This window comes from Poecilia formosa, unplaced genomic scaffold, assembly GCF_000485575.1.
Source record: "Poecilia formosa unplaced genomic scaffold, Poecilia_formosa-5.1.2 Scaffold210, whole genome shotgun sequence".
Lineage (NCBI taxonomy): Eukaryota > Metazoa > Chordata > Actinopteri > Cyprinodontiformes > Poeciliidae > Poecilia > Poecilia formosa.
In genome coordinates this window covers 378,271-394,427 of record NW_006800149.1, presented here as the reverse complement: position 1 = coordinate 394,427, position 16,157 = coordinate 378,271, and the positions used below count along the sequence as shown (strand labels likewise).

The 16,157-nt window shown below is 38.9% G+C and overlaps 2 protein-coding genes and 1 long non-coding RNA gene across 4 annotated transcripts; 2 read left to right on the top strand and 1 right to left on the bottom strand.

Moving 5' to 3' along the window:
- Positions 1-2,140: 2,140 nt before the first annotated feature.
- On the top strand, positions 2,141-7,222 carry LOC103148686 (trans-aconitate 3-methyltransferase-like). 2 transcript variants are annotated; one of them, XM_016679403.1, is made up of 7 exons: positions 2,141-2,262; positions 2,374-3,896; positions 4,891-5,051; positions 5,558-5,771; positions 6,308-6,411; positions 6,484-6,621; positions 7,069-7,222. In XM_016679403.1, the coding sequence occupies exons 2-7, from the start codon at positions 3,789-3,791 to the stop codon at positions 7,163-7,165; spliced, it is 822 nt and encodes a 273-aa protein (XP_016534889.1). In that variant the 5' UTR covers positions 2,141-2,262; positions 2,374-3,788; the 3' UTR covers positions 7,166-7,222. The 2 variants fall into 2 exon arrangements, with proteins under 2 accessions (XP_016534889.1, XP_007567624.1); XM_007567562.2 differs by having other exon boundaries at positions 2,141-3,896.
- A 259-nt stretch (positions 7,223-7,481) lies between these two features.
- Positions 7,482-15,329, bottom strand: LOC103148683 (receptor activity-modifying protein 1-like). Its single transcript, XM_007567559.2, has 3 exons — positions 15,006-15,329; positions 13,614-13,752; positions 7,482-8,799 (listed from the first exon to the last, which is right to left on the bottom strand). The coding sequence occupies exons 1-3, from the start codon at positions 15,040-15,042 to the stop codon at positions 8,544-8,546; spliced, it is 432 nt and encodes a 143-aa protein (XP_007567621.1). The 5' UTR covers positions 15,043-15,329; the 3' UTR covers positions 7,482-8,543.
- Positions 10,152-13,461, top strand: LOC107838087 (uncharacterized). Its single transcript, XR_001664150.1, has 2 exons — positions 10,152-11,247; positions 12,498-13,461. It is a non-coding gene; the product is annotated as an uncharacterized LOC107838087 (long non-coding RNA).
- Positions 15,330-16,157: the final 828 nt, after the last annotated feature.

Here is a 16,157-nt window from a genome sequence, read left to right as displayed (position 1 = left end):
TCACAAAATTCTAAGAAAAAACTTGAATTTTAGTGATAAACTCAACCAAATTCAGGAACTTTGAGTCAAATTTTAAATCAAAAGCAAAAGCATCTAGAGAACATAGAACAAGTAAATATTTCTGAATAACTTATACGTCCAAATTTAATACAACAGACGAGTTGGCTGAAAACTGAAGATATAATGTCCCAAAGCAAAGATAAATGTCATCACCTGGTCATAAATCTAAATAAAAAGCCCTGTAATTTTCCAAAACCACATTTTTTTTATGTCCTTTAGACTGTATTAAGATATAAATTCTATAAACTCAACTTTTGTTCTTCACACAATTTTACTTGTAGCAGACTTTTCAAGAACTGTATGCACATTCTGCTTATTAGGTAAGAAAATTAAATAACATCTAACTGGGATGGGTGTCGGGTTCATTGATTATTTAAGAGTGTTACAACCTTCTCTTTTGGCAAACTGGCAAATCAAGCAAATTAGGTTTTTGAATAGCTTACTTTATATCTTTGAATAGCTTACTTTATATCTTACCAGTTTATGTTAATATGTGCTTATTCAGATCAATAAACTGCTGCCAGGAGCTCAAGAGCTACAACATCCTTGCTTGTCATCCGTTTTCATTTCAAGGTTTTTTTTTTTAACGCTCCTTCACAGAACAAGATTGTGTTTGAGGACTCAGGGGTCTGCCATCCGAAAACCCGTGACATTTTTTTCCCCACCAAATTACATGGCTTTCAATGAGGCAGCAAGACTGTTTTGTAAATTCATGGATTTCATCCAACAGCTGCAATCTGCTTCTACCTGCTGAGATTTCTGCAGGGAAGTGGGATTTTTTACACTGAATACCCGTCTACCCCCACTGCCCCCTCCTCCCCCAACCCCCCAGGCCTCCATGTCTCTGTGCTGGCTCTCTCAGAGGAAGGAAAGAAATCAGCGCGCAGGTAGACGCTGCACTCATGCATTTATTTTTGTTGGAGATTTTTTTTTTCTTCTTCTTCTCATGCATAATGCTTATGCATGCAGCAGCACGCTCGTTTATCTCTTCCTCCACGATCCACAACTTTCAACTGTTTTCCCTTCCACCTGTCTTTATGAAGCCTGCTTTTTAAATCCAGTATTTGTAATAATTCTCTCTCTCATATAGTGTGGATTACCTGTGTGATTGCTTTCCAGGAGAATTCCCCCGCGGAGCGTTAGCAACACCGCTCGTCACCCTCCCTACCCCCCCTCACACCTCCACCCCATCTTGTCGTTTTTATGTGCCTGCAGATATTAAAGCTATATATGGTGCTGCTACGCTGGAGTCCATTAACTTTTGTCTTACGGCTCCCGTGTGTTTGCAGAATTGTTTTGCAGAGAGGCTGTAATGAGACTCGGCTGGTGAGGCCTCGGTGATGCATTGGTCATGTCTGCTTAAACACGTGTTGACAGGCTTGTCCTCCACAAGCAGGATTCACCTCCACCAGCACACACACACCCAGCTGTTAACGGTGACTTGACTGCAGCTGACAGGTTTGATCAAAGCTGATTGATTAGGAGACAGGAGGAGTAGGGGGGGTGAAGGGTTGTGGAGAGGACGTCCTACACCTTCCCCTCGCTCCCACTTTCTCCACCTCAAATCATATTTGTCGGTTAATATTGATCAAATGGATCTGAGTGATCAATGCTTCAATTTGTTAAATGGGCAAAATTAATGACTTTAAACTAAAAAAAACAGTGTAATTCAAAAATATGTTTTGCCAAATAGAACAAAAACATTACATTTTTAACCTTTCTTAAATTCTATTTTATCTTCCAACCTATATGACAAGAATTAGACAAGTCTCTGTTCATTCAGGTTTGTGGAAATATACTGAGATGTGCATTTGCTGCCATCTGCTGAATTGTATATGCAAGTACATGCCATTGTAACTTCCGCATCAATTCCAGTATCCTTAGAAATGAAACATTGATAAACATTCTGATGTGTAATAATGCCACCAGACAAATGATGTAAAGCACTTTGAAGTGCCTTGTTGCTGATATGTGTTATACAAATAAACTTGATTGATTGATTGATTGATTGATTGATTGATTGATTGATTGATTGATTGATTGATTGATTGATTGATTGAAAAGTCTAGGAATCTAACAGCACGTGAAGCCTCGCCAGGCTGGTATGTTTTTGATGAATTTCATAGCTGGACGTTGCAGGACGAATGAAGCCTGCTCAATGACTGGGAACGCCTATCTCATGAACTGCCACCAGGGGGTGCTGTGAGTATAAACGGAGACTTTCACTTGTGACACTTGTGACATGGTCACATTTCAGTGTGAGTTATTTAGCAGTGACCACAAATCAGCTAAGTGTTGCTTCTCCTGCATTAGATCTACATATGGCTGTTTGCTCATTTGTGATGTAGAAACAAATGAGCTGAATCTCCTGCTTTGGCTGGGCTGTGGTAGTAACTTCACCTCCCAATGTGACCATAGCAGCATAGAAAAGGTGTGTACTGTGCTCATTGCATCCAAATGGTTCAAGTACAGAAATCTTGACTATTTGTTTGCTCAGTAGAAATCACTGGTCAGCTGCTGCTCCTGTTGCTGCTGGGCCAGAAGGACGTCTCTGGTTTGGGTGGAGTACTTCAGAAGGATGATGCTGAAGTTGGTTTCAGAAGGTTTGGTAGATGAAAGCTGCTCCTTCCTCTGCACTCCACCACTTGGCTAAACCACCATATTGATTTCCATTTCTTTTCAGATAGTGAAGTTGTTGCAGCTCAATGGAGACCCTGCTGCTCTGTTTCTCTAGCTCTGTGCGATTATTTTTAGTTTTGCTCGTTCTGTTTTAGTTTCCTTTCTTTTGATTGTTTTCTTGGGTATTAGTCAGTGTGGCCTCATTTTGTCTTAAATCTCTCTTAATAATGTAAATTTTTAAATTGTGGAGCCACATCTCATTCTCATTAGTGTACAAACCTAAGCGCCTTTAAGGGGCAGAGCACCAAATAAGTAATGCCATTCCCTTGTGTTGTGAGAATATATTATGTATAGATTGGCTTTGGATGTGAGCATGAATACAGAATAAACTAATTTAACTTTTTTTTTTGATTTACAGTAACATTTTAAGAATGCAATTTGTGATGGACAAAACAAAAACAAAGGTAGATGATGTATTTGAAGAGAGATTTAAAGATACATGATCCTCTGTGATGCACCAGAACTTTTCTGGTCCTTCATGGCCTCAACATGAGCTGGAGAGGTTTGCTTGGAAAAAGGAATTGTGGGTCCCTTCATGGACTTACCTTACGTCTGTGATGAGATCTGATAGGTGAAATTCATTTGATTGATTGATAAACTATAATAAAGGATGAAACAAGAAGAACTCTGGACATGGATTTAAGCAGCTAGGGCAGCAGTGAGACTCAAACTGTCACTTTATCCTAGTTGGTTGATTTTGATTTATTTCTCAGTCCAGAGGGATATGGGCCTCTTCATTTTGTTAGAAAACACTTTCACTTAAAGTGCTTTGACCTTTAAAGTGCTAGCGTACTGTAGGTACAACAATCAGTCCGTTAATCTGTAACTCGCTGGTTGAACACTCGTCACACCGCTTTTACTGCTGAGTCATTGTTGTCTGGCTGACGTTGTGGAGAGGTTCCAACTTTCTCCTGAAGCTCTGGTTTGTTTTATAACTCCTTTTCTCTTGAGTTCAGGAACTTGACATTCGATTTGTTCTTCAGTCTGGAGAAGCGGGTTTTCTCTTCTTTTTTTTCTGTCTGCTTTGGTTTTTATTGCTCCTTTAAAAGATGGCTGTGCGGCTCTTTGAAGGGAAAGACCATGCAGCCTCTTACCTGCAGTACAGAGTGACACCCCATGAAATTATCAGCAAGATAATGAGCTACATGGAGCAGAAGGTAGGCCTATGTTACATTTCATGCCACCGCCATAGAGCGTGTAAGAATGGAACCATAAACTCTTTAGTGCTCCATGCTCCAATGCATGTATTTTCTTTGAGACCATTACACCTAAAACAGAAATAATGAATTGGTGCTTGTCTTCTGTTACTTTTCTCTGTGCCCTATTGTGCCTCATGCTGAGGAACATGAACCACTGGTGAATCATGAGCTCCCTCTAGTGGTGCATAGGAATAGTGTACTACCCAAATCACAGGGCATTCTAGGGAAAACTTTATGCTTCTTTGCAAGGTTATTGTTTTGTCAATGAAATGTTTCCAATCATCAGATATGTTTTATTATCAGTAAAAAGTAACTAGAGTAAATACAAGAAGCACTTTTTAAATGAGTTTTCTCTTAAGTTACAGTAATCGCCCACTATTCACTGCCAGTCAGTATTTTACTATAGAGGAATTTTGGCCCACTTTTCCTTGCAGAATTGTTTTAATTTTATATTGGATGGTTGTCAAGAGTGAGCGACCAGTTTTTGTAAATCCAACATCATCTTAAGTCCAGACTTTGACTAGGCCACCACAGCGTTAATATTAAGTGATTTCAGAGGTCAACTTATACTCGTAAGTTTTCTTTGGATCATTGTCCTCCAGTAAAACCACATTCTGACTTTCCAAAGCACTTCAACTTTTGTCTCACCAATTAGAAGAATATTTTCACAAGGGATCATGACGATGTTTATTGGAGGACGGATATGTGTGTCTTTGTGATCTTGTTAAACTGTCTCATGTTGTCAAACATGTTCCTTCCAGGTGTTTTCTTGAATCTTAACTAGGTGTGACCAGAAAAATACATCAGAAAATATGGATAATCATATTGTTTTTTTAATGTTGGATCTGGTTGAGTGGTATAGCTAAGATCATCACTTCAAAAATAATTAGACAGATATTTTATTTGAGGTTTTGCAGTAAAGAATGAGGATCTTTATCTTTATTCCGTTCAGACACCTCGGCAGTACAAACTGGCCGTGGATGTGGGCTGTGGTCCGGGGAAAGGGACAGTCCTTCTGGCTCCTTACTTCACCAGGGTAGTTGGAACGGACATCAGCCAGGCTATGGTAGAAAGAGCGCTGGCCAAAAACAACCCACCAAACATTTCATACAGGTGAGCAAGAAAAAACCATTCTTATTTATTTAGATGAATTCAAAACATGACAATTTCAGAACCCAGGAGGAATCGTCCAACTTTTGGAGTAGAAAAATATCCCTTTTGCTTTCTCATATGTAAACAAACAAACTTAAATGTTGGAGTATAAACAAGATAACTTGGTCATAAATAATCCTCCAAATGAATCAATGACCACTTAAATAGAGCTGTGTACTGTTAAGAACTAAAACAAGCTGGTTTTCTGTAGCTGGATGTAATATTTAGCTAAAGTTTAGCATTAGTATGGTCAACACAGATCAGTATCAATTCTGTTTTGACTGATATAAAACAGAACTCCAACATTTAACTTTATCATGTGACAAATTGAATATTTGGCTTCCTTCTGCAATGTTGGCACATAGTTTGATTCCTCAGCTTCTGCTAAATGACTAGAACAATGCTCTTTAGCGTTCTTTACAGATTTCTGGAAACTTTGTTCCTCTACTTGTATTATCTGACCACAGACATTGCCCTGCAGAGGAGACACCCTTTGCATCAGGGGAGGTGGACCTTGTGACGGCCATGACGGCGGCCCACTGGTTCGACCGGCCACGGTTCCTCCAGGAGGCTGACAGGATCCTCAGACCTGGAGGCTGCCTTGCTCTCCTGAGCTACACCATGGACATGATCCTGGAATACAGAGACATCTCAAACGTCCTGAATGACATCTGCCGAGAGGTCCTGTCCAGATCTTAGAAGTTAGCCATTGTTGCATTTATGAAAGAGGACTAAAGCCCCTTCTCCATTGTCAAGTCTCACTCTAGCCGGGTAACACCTGGTTTGATTCTTGCCAAGTTGAGAGGATCTCCTTTGGCATTGTGTCCCTCGTTATTTTGGGAATGTTGGAACAGGCCGTAACCCCACAGCAGCTGAGGTTGACACTCGGCAATGGAGAACCTCAAAGGTTGTTGTTTGGTAGACACAATTTAAACACAGGTATTTTATTTGGTCTTAAATTCAAACAGCCAAAATTGTGAAGTAGCTAAGATTAAAGTCTACAGTGATGTTACATCTCATCCTCCATCCAGACGCTGTCATGGCTGACTCAAGTAAATCTAGATACTCCATTTTGTCTGACAGAAATTAATTACTGGCCCAAATGTAGGCAAAACTTGTTAAAGACATGCCGGTGGAGAAGGGGCTTTAGTGTTCAAACATGTAGAAATTGAAAACTTCCAGCTGGTGCTAAGAGATGTGTCGACCTCTGTCACCAGTTCTACACTGCCCTGCTTCCCTACCGAAGTTCTTATTTAGGACCAAGCTCCAGGAAGGTTTACTTTGACATGTTTAACTCCTGCTCTTACCCTGACAAAGAATGGTGAGTCCTTACCGACATGCTTGTTGTTGACCTACTGTATTTATAGACTGAACACCCTGAATGTCTCTGTAGGACTGAGTGCCATCCAGTGAGAAGAGCCCTTCCAGTGAGTGGATTCATAGGCATGGTGGAGACGTTCTCCAGCTACCAGCAGCTGAAACAGAAGGATCCTTCTGAAGCCGATAATCTCTCCAACAGAATCCTGACCAAGTGAGATATCACCGCTAACACCTTTCACCTCCCTTCTCATACTCTCCGCCTTGGCTTCATCCATCATTATCAAAAACTGCTGAGATGCGTCTGTGAATGCTGTCACAGTTCTGGCCTTTAATCAGAAAATCCAAGCATTGCTTGACTAAGCTCAACTGTCGAAGGTTTCCTCTGCTTCGATAACACAACCGTCATTAATTCCCCCTGCCAGTGACGGGGAGGTTGGGGGGGGAGGGTGCGAACAGCTAAGCAAGCACAATGTATGTAGAAGTGCTGAGTCATGACTTTTACATGCATGGGGAAAGAAAAAAACTTGAGATTGTGTTTAATTACTGACAGCACATTAATATTTAAGTAAAGTTCTGGTTTCTGTCTCTGTTTTAATTCACCCATTGAGGTTGAAATTAAGATTTAAGTCTTTTTTTTTTTTCTTTTTTTTTTTTTCAGATTACTGACCGCCATGAATGTGTCCTCTCCTGACACTGAAGTGATGGTGATCGTGAACTATTTCGGCATGCTGGCGTGCAAACCTTCATCTGAATGAAACTTTGTACGCTTTGATTGAACGCCACACAGTGTGCGAACCCAATATATATATATATATATATATATATATATATATATATATATATATACACACACACTATGAATTCAGGAAATAAATATAATTTTCCTAAAATTTTATAGCACTACTAACAAAAATAATACTTAAGAATACTGAAACAAAAAACTATTTCTAGTTACAGAAGTAATAACCAAATTCACATTCAGACATAAAAAGCAAAAAAAGCTGCTAATCTTTAACAAGACCAGCATACAGCAACTTAATCTCATATTTCACTGGAAGCTTTTTTTTATTATTATTATTGTGTTCCTTTTCAGTTTATTTTGTTGCACATAAACAAACTAGTTTTCATATACACATTCATGTCACATTCACTCATGGAATTTTGAGCCTTTCTGCTTGCTGTCCGTTTTCTTGTTCTTATGATTATTAAACAGTAACAGAGAAACACTTTCCTCCTGTTAATCTGCTACACACTCAGATGCTGCACCAAACACAATGTATATTTTACCATTGCCAAAGCACATCCAGTCTTAAGTTGTTTTTCTGTATATATACAAAGTTATTTCTTTGTATTTTTCTGCATATTGTACTACTTTGTGTTTTTTATTGATTTGTTGATAGATCTATGCATAAACACTAATTCAGACTTTGTTTTTAGATCAGAATTGACAGCTAATACCAGTTCACCATTGTCACTTGTGAAAGAGTGATGTTGAAGTCACTCTTACTCTCATCAGCCAACTGATGTGCCACCTTCGTGTTAACACCTTCTAAACAAGTAGCACTTATTTTCAGCTGTGAGAAGAAGACTGACTATTCTTAGATTTTTTTTTGTGGATTTTCAAGAACTTTTGGCTGCAACGAAAAGTCAAATTTGCTCGCAGATCTTCGCATAAATACTTTGGACAATTTTCAGAAATCTGCACAAGGAGAATCTTTCATCACTTCCTTAAAAACAGCTGCAGATCAGAGGCTGATCCCAACATTTGCCTTGTAGCTATGACTGTAAATCGCAAAAACATTCAAAAGAACTTTGAGAATAATACAAATAAATAAAAGCCTAAACATTTTCTTCAAAGCTTAACTTGTTGTGCTTTTGCGTTTCTTAACATTTTCAAGAGTCCTGCACCTCATTTCCTCTCAGTTGTTGATGCAGACGTAGTTTAAACTCAAGACTTGAATACGCTTTTGTAGAAGCGACACTATCTTGTCTTCACTACAGTTTACCGTTTCCTAAGATATCTTCTAAGATGTACATCCGCTTCTCAAAGTACATGAAGTTCACTGACTGTGGCTCATGATGCTATGAGTCCTTCTCCAAGTCCTGAGACCAACTCAAGCTCCTTCACCACCTCTACAGCATCCCTTCCGTGCGTTTGCTCCTCCACACCACGACTGTGGTCATGAGCAGGGTGATCAGCATTGACGCTCCGATGAAGGGCGTGAGGATTCCGATTGATGGCTCACTGAGGAGCCGGCCGGTCAGGGCGCAGTGGTGGAAGTACGTATTATGAATCTTCATGAAGAAGTCGTCGACCAGCTGGTTGGGCCAGAAGCAGTCCATCCTCAAGGCCACCTGGCAGGTGCAGTTAGTCAGTCCCTCGTAGGTCCTGCAAAAACCATGACGGACACACACCAGTGAATATTTGCTTAAAGACTTTAGATGAAACACTTAAATTAACCCAACTTTCAAACGTCTGAGGGATGTTCAAGTCTCTCAAGTTAAAATCTAAAATGATAATGAGTCTGAATTTTACATTTGCAGTCTTTGGACTGAAATATTCTCTCCTGATGTCTTTGAACCTCCTCTCAGTGTGAAAGAGCAGCAGGAGATTCCTGACGGTAGTGGGAAAAAAGAGCTGAAGAGTTTCTAGAATTACCAGTGAGCTTAAGAGAGCTATATATAACTGCTTGGTTGGTGGAGGGCAAAAGAAATGGAGATGCATTCCAACTGAGGAGCGCGCTCATTGGAGCACTGCAACATTCCAGAGAGAGATTCTTCTCTGGGTGAAGTGTGACTTGCGTCTGAGGACGATCGAGGGGGGTAGAAATGAGGAAAAGCAAACTCTCAATCTGTGACAGAAACAAACATATGATTTAATTGCATAATCACAACTCTGGATGAGTAAGCAGAGGACTTATCAAGAACAAGATTAAGAAGCACGGAAGGATTAAAAGGATTTAATTCAATGAGAATTAACAGTATGAAAGTCTTGTCTTGAGGCAGGACATTCATAGCCCCTCTGTTCTGGAAGATGTTTTTCTAATTGTGTTTCTTTCCAGATCCTCTGGTGGAAGTTATTTTAAAAGCTTTCATGACCTTGTTTAACATGTCCATGGTAAAAGTTAAGTTGATACTCTGATGGGTCAAACCTGCATCGGATTGTGGTCATTGACTTTGGCATACAGATAAGGTCAAATGCTTACCCACTGTCATCCCTGGACATTTTCTCAGAAGTGCCGGGCCCACACTGGAAATGTCCAGCAGGTTGGAGTGTTTTTAGCCTATCTTGACTACAACAGGACTAATTTAGGTTTGTCATAACAAAACTTAAAGGTTCAACTTTGACCAGGGGATTTTCAATCCCTCTGACTTCTCCAGCTCCACCACAACACCATCAGTATCAAAAGATGGAGTCAGATAAGCAGAAGGTGGAGCCAAACATCATCAATCTCACCATAATGAACATAATGAAGCACTCAACTCTAGGAATGTGGTCATGTTGAGTATCTATGAACTCGGCTGAACCAGCTCAGTACAAAGAATCTATGTTGGTTGGGATCCTACCTATGTATGCAGAGCCCTTTGGATTTGATTGCTTTCCCTCAATAGTTCCTGTTATTATTTTAAAATCAGAGGTCTTCTAAAGATAGCTACTTGAGTTTTATTCAAAAAAGTCCATTGGCCAGTTTTTTTGGTCCAGACAAAAAGCCGATTTTATTTATGTATTTTTGTTTGGTGTGGTTTGCGTTCAAATTGGGCTTTTCTGCAAGTGGACTATAATAAACAAAGCTAAATGGGTGACAATCATTCAAAAGAAATGACAGGTTTCCCAGTATCTCCACTTCGGCTTGAGAATCATCCAAATTATATTTAGTACACTGTATAATTAAGAAGTGGAAAACAGGTGTTAATTTAGTCATTACAAAGAAAACCCCACTTTTGATTTATTTAGAAAATCAACATGAAAAATATTTTTATCTCTTTCTATTGGTTTTTATAATAGCTTAAATGCATATTTCAAGTAGGGTAAATGTTACATTTGATCAATATTCAAAATAATAAAAAGTAGCATTTACCTTTAGATGGATAGTGTGGCACTCAGGTTTCAGTAGTTTATTCTTCTTATTAATCTTTCTGAGATAAATCTCAGCTGATTATTATACATCGGATTTTTCAAGTCTCATCTAATTTAGCTAATACTTATTTCCGCCAGTAGATGGCAGTAGTCTTTTAGCTGTGAGCGTGACTTACTGACGTCCTCGGCATTTTACGGCAGCAGCGGTGAAGCCCTGTCGCACCCCCACCGCCTTTCCGCCTTTGTGTCCTTCAAATGCGCACAGGAATTGATACTTATTTTTAATTTCTTCTGCAGAACGTCATTACTGGAAAACCTCGTATATAATTATGAAATTAACATCTTAATTTTTTTTATTTTTATTTTTTTTGTGTGGAAGTGGAATAGAAACCAATTCGATTCTTATTTTCTTTAGAGATATCATCATGATTATTTTTTTTAATATTTCCTCTCAGACTTTAAAGTAATTTGTTTTCTTGCAGTTGTACTTTTTAGCAGCACAAATGCCTAAACACTGATCAGTCCCGCCATTTTGGATATCTAAGCTACAACACTAGGGGCGTACTATCCCAATTCTCACATTTTTGCTGCTTCTAACCCTGCGCACTCGATCCCTTATGTGCACTTCGACTGAATCCACACTTCACAGAGGGGCGTAGGGTGCGCACTGAGCACTGGGACTAAGTTTAAAATTTAGGAGCTCAGTCAGAAATGTGTCTGTGTACTGTTGACTTTCTAAAGCTCTCCTTTGCATTACAGGTGAGACTAAGCACACAAACTGTGTATGATAAGTTTAGTGATGTTTGATGGTGCCATGTCTTATTTTGTAAATCTTTAACAAAGTGACTTTACCTCTTCTCTTTGTTAGCTAAGTTTGGTTAGCCTTGGAAGCTAAGTTGCTTCTTTTCACTGAGTCCTTTCTATGACAGGGATGTCACTCTCTGTTTTTGATTGTTGCAGTACATTGTTGTCTTTGCTCTCTGAAATTGTGCTCTAAAGCAGCATTTTTGTTTAGAAACATAATATATTTTCTCATTTCTGCCTTTATTCCTGTTATTGTTATTTCTATGGGCATTTACCAATGGTAGCAGGAAGTTAGTGCTTTGAAGTTCAGCCAAAAATGACTGACCTAAAGCTTTGTTTTGTGTTACAGACAAAAATAAACACTTGAGACACCGGGATTAAAGTTGTCCTCATTCCATGTGTAACACTAACTTGTACAGGAAGTCTATCAAAAATAGATAATGAATGTTTACATTACAGAGTTTTTTTTTGGGCTCATATCCATTTCCATTTTCTGCATTGCTGGGTTCTAATCACATGGTTTTTGCTCCATGATGTTAAATCTAACCTGGTGTCAGACATTGTAATTTGTAAATAGCACTTGCTTAAAAAATTGTGTTTTACATATAATCCAGTCTGGAATTAGCCACAGTGTGATTAGCTTTAAGCTTAACTTTTCAATGAAAATTGTACCCAGTTTGAAGACTACAAACCTCAGGTAAGATGCTACCTGCTGATAACTAATCTAGAAAACTCCACTTTTAAAAACTGTTAAAACTGGGGAAACAGAAATATGTTTTTATTTATCCATTCTGTGAATATTTTATTTTTACTGCATTTTTAACATATTTTTAACAAAAGTTTCAGCCAATCAGGTTTAATCTCGCATAAATAAAATAACACACATCAAATTTGTGTGAAAAAAATAGCCTACCTAATATGTCACATTATGAAATATTTTATGTTCAGTCTTATTAGTGACCTGTGGCACACACAGCTCTTTGTTGTAACATCAGCTTGTTAGTTTGTTTTTCTTTTCTTTCATTCAGGGACATGAAGGGGAGATATTAGTTAAACCAGATATAGCCACTGGCTAAATCATATTTGTATTCCCTAAATCCTTTCATTTTGCTCTCTTCAGTGCTGCCATTGCGCATTCTTTCCAGCAGTTTTATTACACCAGTGCAAACCTTGAAAATGCCTGTACTTTTTTTTTTTTTTTGCAGCACAGAGAGCACCAGCAACCAATTATTTTGTGCTGGACCAGGCGAGGACAGGGAGCCAGGAGGGAAATCACATAGTTCTGACAGAAACTTCTTCAGAGCCTTTTTATCCTCCTGCCTGACTCATCCTCTGGCAACCGCTGGTGCTTGGAGAAGAAGGCCACTGTTTCACTTTCAAACACGCACTCCGCCACTGTGATGTCAGACTGATACGGGAAAAACGGCTCTGGCTGAGCAACCGGTTGACTTTTGAGCAAAAGATATTGTGTGAGAGAAAAAGGGAAAACTCAAAGCAGCAGACGGAAACCAAGAAGGAAAAGGCAGAAAAAGCGATGTAGAGATATAACTATGAAACTAACAGTTAGCTAGACTATCAAATGTAGGAGAAAGTACTCCTGGTCAAGATCTATATGTTCTTCTGGGCAACTGACTAACCTATTCACTATTTAAACTCTATTTATTTATTTATATTTACCATAGAAACTGCTCCTTGTCCACTAATTCTTTCTCTTTTCTCTCTCTCTCGTTAACAATTATTTCTCATATGTGTAACCTTTTTATGTTGATTTGCCACAGAAAGTTCTCCAGGCTCTGGGATTTGTTTTTAGCAAACAGAACCTTTAAATGATAGACTTAAAACTATGAAGACTGTTTTTGTTTACTATTGAAGTATTTTTTGTTCTGTTTTTCTTTGTTTTGTTGTTCTTGAGCTATTGATTAAGCTTTTCTGTCACTAATTTCATACACTCTCTATTCCCCTAATAGAAAGTACTACCAGCTGAGTTCTTCTATATTTATCTTTGTGTGTTTCCTGGATGGAAACATTGCCAACACTGACTTTGTGCACTTTTTAATTTTTTGTTCTTTCCACACAGAAAGTTCTTTTGAGCCAATGTGTGTTTACATAACTTATTTTTTTCTGGTGAAAACATTAGAACTTTTCTTGCCATTAAACTATTTCCATAGATAGTTGTTTGTTTTTCTGCTAAGCTACATCTCAGAGGGGCGTAGTCAAAAGAATTTGACTGTATTTAACATAACTGTATATTAATTCAACAGTTTGGGCCTTGAAATGAGTTTTTCATGAATGGAAAGTTGAAAGTTTTTGATTTCACTCACTCCATTGTTTCCGGCCAGCTGCACCACGTTCCTGAGTCCAGTCTGCCCATCTCCTCTTTGAAGTGGTTGAAGCAGAGGTCGTTGATCATCTTTTGGTAGAGCCGGCCGTCACATCCACACTCTGAAGGACCGACGTGAGCTGCAGAGAGGATCCAGTCATAAAGGTGCTTCTTTTTCTGTTACATGATTGGCAGAAAATAACCATTATTGTGAATATGAAAGAAATATGACACAAAGCACCGCAGTGGTTATCTGCTCCGTTTCATTTTTCCCCTCATAATTAGGAATATGTTTGTGCAACAAAACAAGGTCACTTCCTGGCTCCGCGTTTCCCTTCAGGACTGTTTCTTCCCTATTAATCTGCTACTTTCACGAAGAAAAGATTTTTAATTTGCAATCAGAGTCCCAATCCCATTTGTTTACCTCGGAGATGTGAGCAAACAGCTTCTTAATGTGGAGGCAGGCGGCGGCCGTCCCGTTGGACCTGAGGCTGAATGGAAAGACGGTGTGGAGGGAGCAGAGGGACGGCTTGTTGTTCTGATCGGAAAAGGCGGCGGATCTCAGGCTGCGGCGGCCCGATAAGGCCCAACTGTTTGGGCCCGGTGTTTGTTCCGACTCGGTGAGCTCTCTGAGGGAGCCGCAGCCTCACAGGGACAACCAGTGTGTTGAGTTTTCAAAAGGACAGCAGCTGAGAATCAGCAGCTACAAGTCATTTCCTCGTTCTTCTGTAATTTTGTGGGGGGAAAAAATTCCCTGAATCAAAACTAATAACTTCTCTCAACTGTTTAATCAGCAGGTGGTGCTTCCTATGTGCCATTAAGCATTAGCGGCAAGATATCCCAGCTATCAAAATAAATACACAAATGGATTGCCATACATAAGCAACAGGAATCAAATATTCAGTTTTTTTTAATTAATAAATGCTCATGTATTGATGTCTAATGTTGAATTTCTCTGTAAAACCCCAAACAAACATCCTGTTTTTCTCATAAAACTAATTTCTAGTTTTCAGTGAGGTCTGCCCTGTTTGAGCCTCTAAAGCTCAATCATTTGGGAAGATGTTTGGCGTAAACGACCAAATAACAGTTTCTAGCCTTTCACATGCTATACAGCACGGAGTGGGAGTGTCATGGTGCAGGCAGGAAACTGCAACAAAACAATGACCCCAAATATACCAGTTAAGTCACCAAAACTTTCTCAGAATGTCCTGAAAAATATGGAATATCTGATTGTTGCATTTTCTACTTATCTAAAATGAAACATAGTTCCGTTTCCAAACTGTCGCAGCATTTCATCTCACTTTGTTCTTCATCATGAAGTCCAACTTCTCCTCTACGTCCAGTAACTCAGCCGGCCAGAGTAATTAAAGAAGACGCTCCTTTAGAGACTCACCTGTCAGCAGCAGCAGCAGCAGCAGTGGAAGAGCCATGCTTGGAAACAAACTTCACCTCCTCACTGGCTGCAGGTCAGAAACACGGACCTCATTCTGGACTATCCTCTCCAGCCAGAGCTGCTGGTTCTGGTCGGGCAGACCCCGGTTCCAGTGAGATTCCTGCCCACCCCCCACCGCCCCAATCACAGCCTGTCATCTGAGCCCCGAGTCCCACACAGTGGACAGAACAAAGTCAGGGTCCAAAATTAGAGCGGGGGCATTGTGAATGCTGGAGGTCATCAGGGCACAGACCAACCAGATCACCGCGGCGACACGCAGCCAGAGGAAGTTATGAAAATACAGCAGAGTTCAGTCAATTTAAGCAAATCTAAATAAAATACATAGCATCAAAAAGAACTAAGACAACATTTTTAATAACATAAAATAAAAAATGATAAAATAAACTAAAAGTTATGTTTGATCAAATACAAAAAATATAGAAATTTTGACATTGACAACATTTAAGTTAAGCAAACAATAAATAATAGAGTATGCAAAACTAAAATAGATGCACTACATGTTTACCCAAAAATTGATTTGCATATGTGCAAAAAAAGCAAACAAAACATTAAATTAAATTCAATATTGTTAATGAAATTAGAAATATTACTTTATATGGCAACCAAAAATGTAATTAAGTTCAGCAAAGCTGAAATAGAAATATCTTTAAAAAGATTTATATGTAAATTAGATGCTTATACTGAACTAATTCATAGATCCTTTAAATAGTAAAATCAAGAAATATACAAACATAAGCAGATATTATTAAAATGATTCATGTGAGTTTTTTTGCCTAATGAATAAAAATGTAAAAAAAAGAAAAAAATACATTCATATTCTGAAATTACAAATATTGAGTCAAATGTATGTCCGAAACATTTTTATTCATAATTAAATAAAGACAGAGCTATCCCTTCCTGTTTCCGCTAGAGGGCAGCAGAGGACATTGAATAAAGCTCCTTCGTGTCACAGCGAGTCCATATCGACTCTTGTCCGTTAAGCCCTGGATGCTGAGCTGAGGACTCAGGTCAGGTTGGCTAGAAATTAACATCTGCTTACTTTGACTAAGCCTTCCTCTCATTACACCTTTTAACAGAATTGTTCTTATTCCT

Coding starts and splice junctions, on each gene's coding strand:
- LOC103148686 (XM_016679403.1), top strand. CDS start 3,789: ATGGCTGTGCGGCTCTTTGAAGGGAAAGACCATGCAGCCTCTTACCTG. Junction 3,897..4,890: donor TGAGCTACATGGAGCAGAAG/GTAGGCCTATGT, acceptor TATTCCGTTCAG/ACACCTCGGCAGTACAAACT. Junction 5,772..6,307: donor TGAATGACATCTGCCGAGAG/GTCCTGTCCAGA, acceptor CTCTGTCACCAG/TTCTACACTGCCCTGCTTCC.
- LOC103148683 (XM_007567559.2), bottom strand. CDS start 15,042: ATGGCTCTTCCACTGCTGCTGCTGCTGCTGCTGACAG. Junction 13,753..15,005: donor GCTGCTGCTGCTGCTGACAG/GTGAGTCTCTAA, acceptor TCCTCTCTGCAG/CTCACGTCGGTCCTTCAGAG. Junction 8,800..13,613: donor AGCTGGCCGGAAACAATGGA/GTGAGTGAAATC, acceptor TGGTTTTTGCAG/GACCTACGAGGGACTGACTA.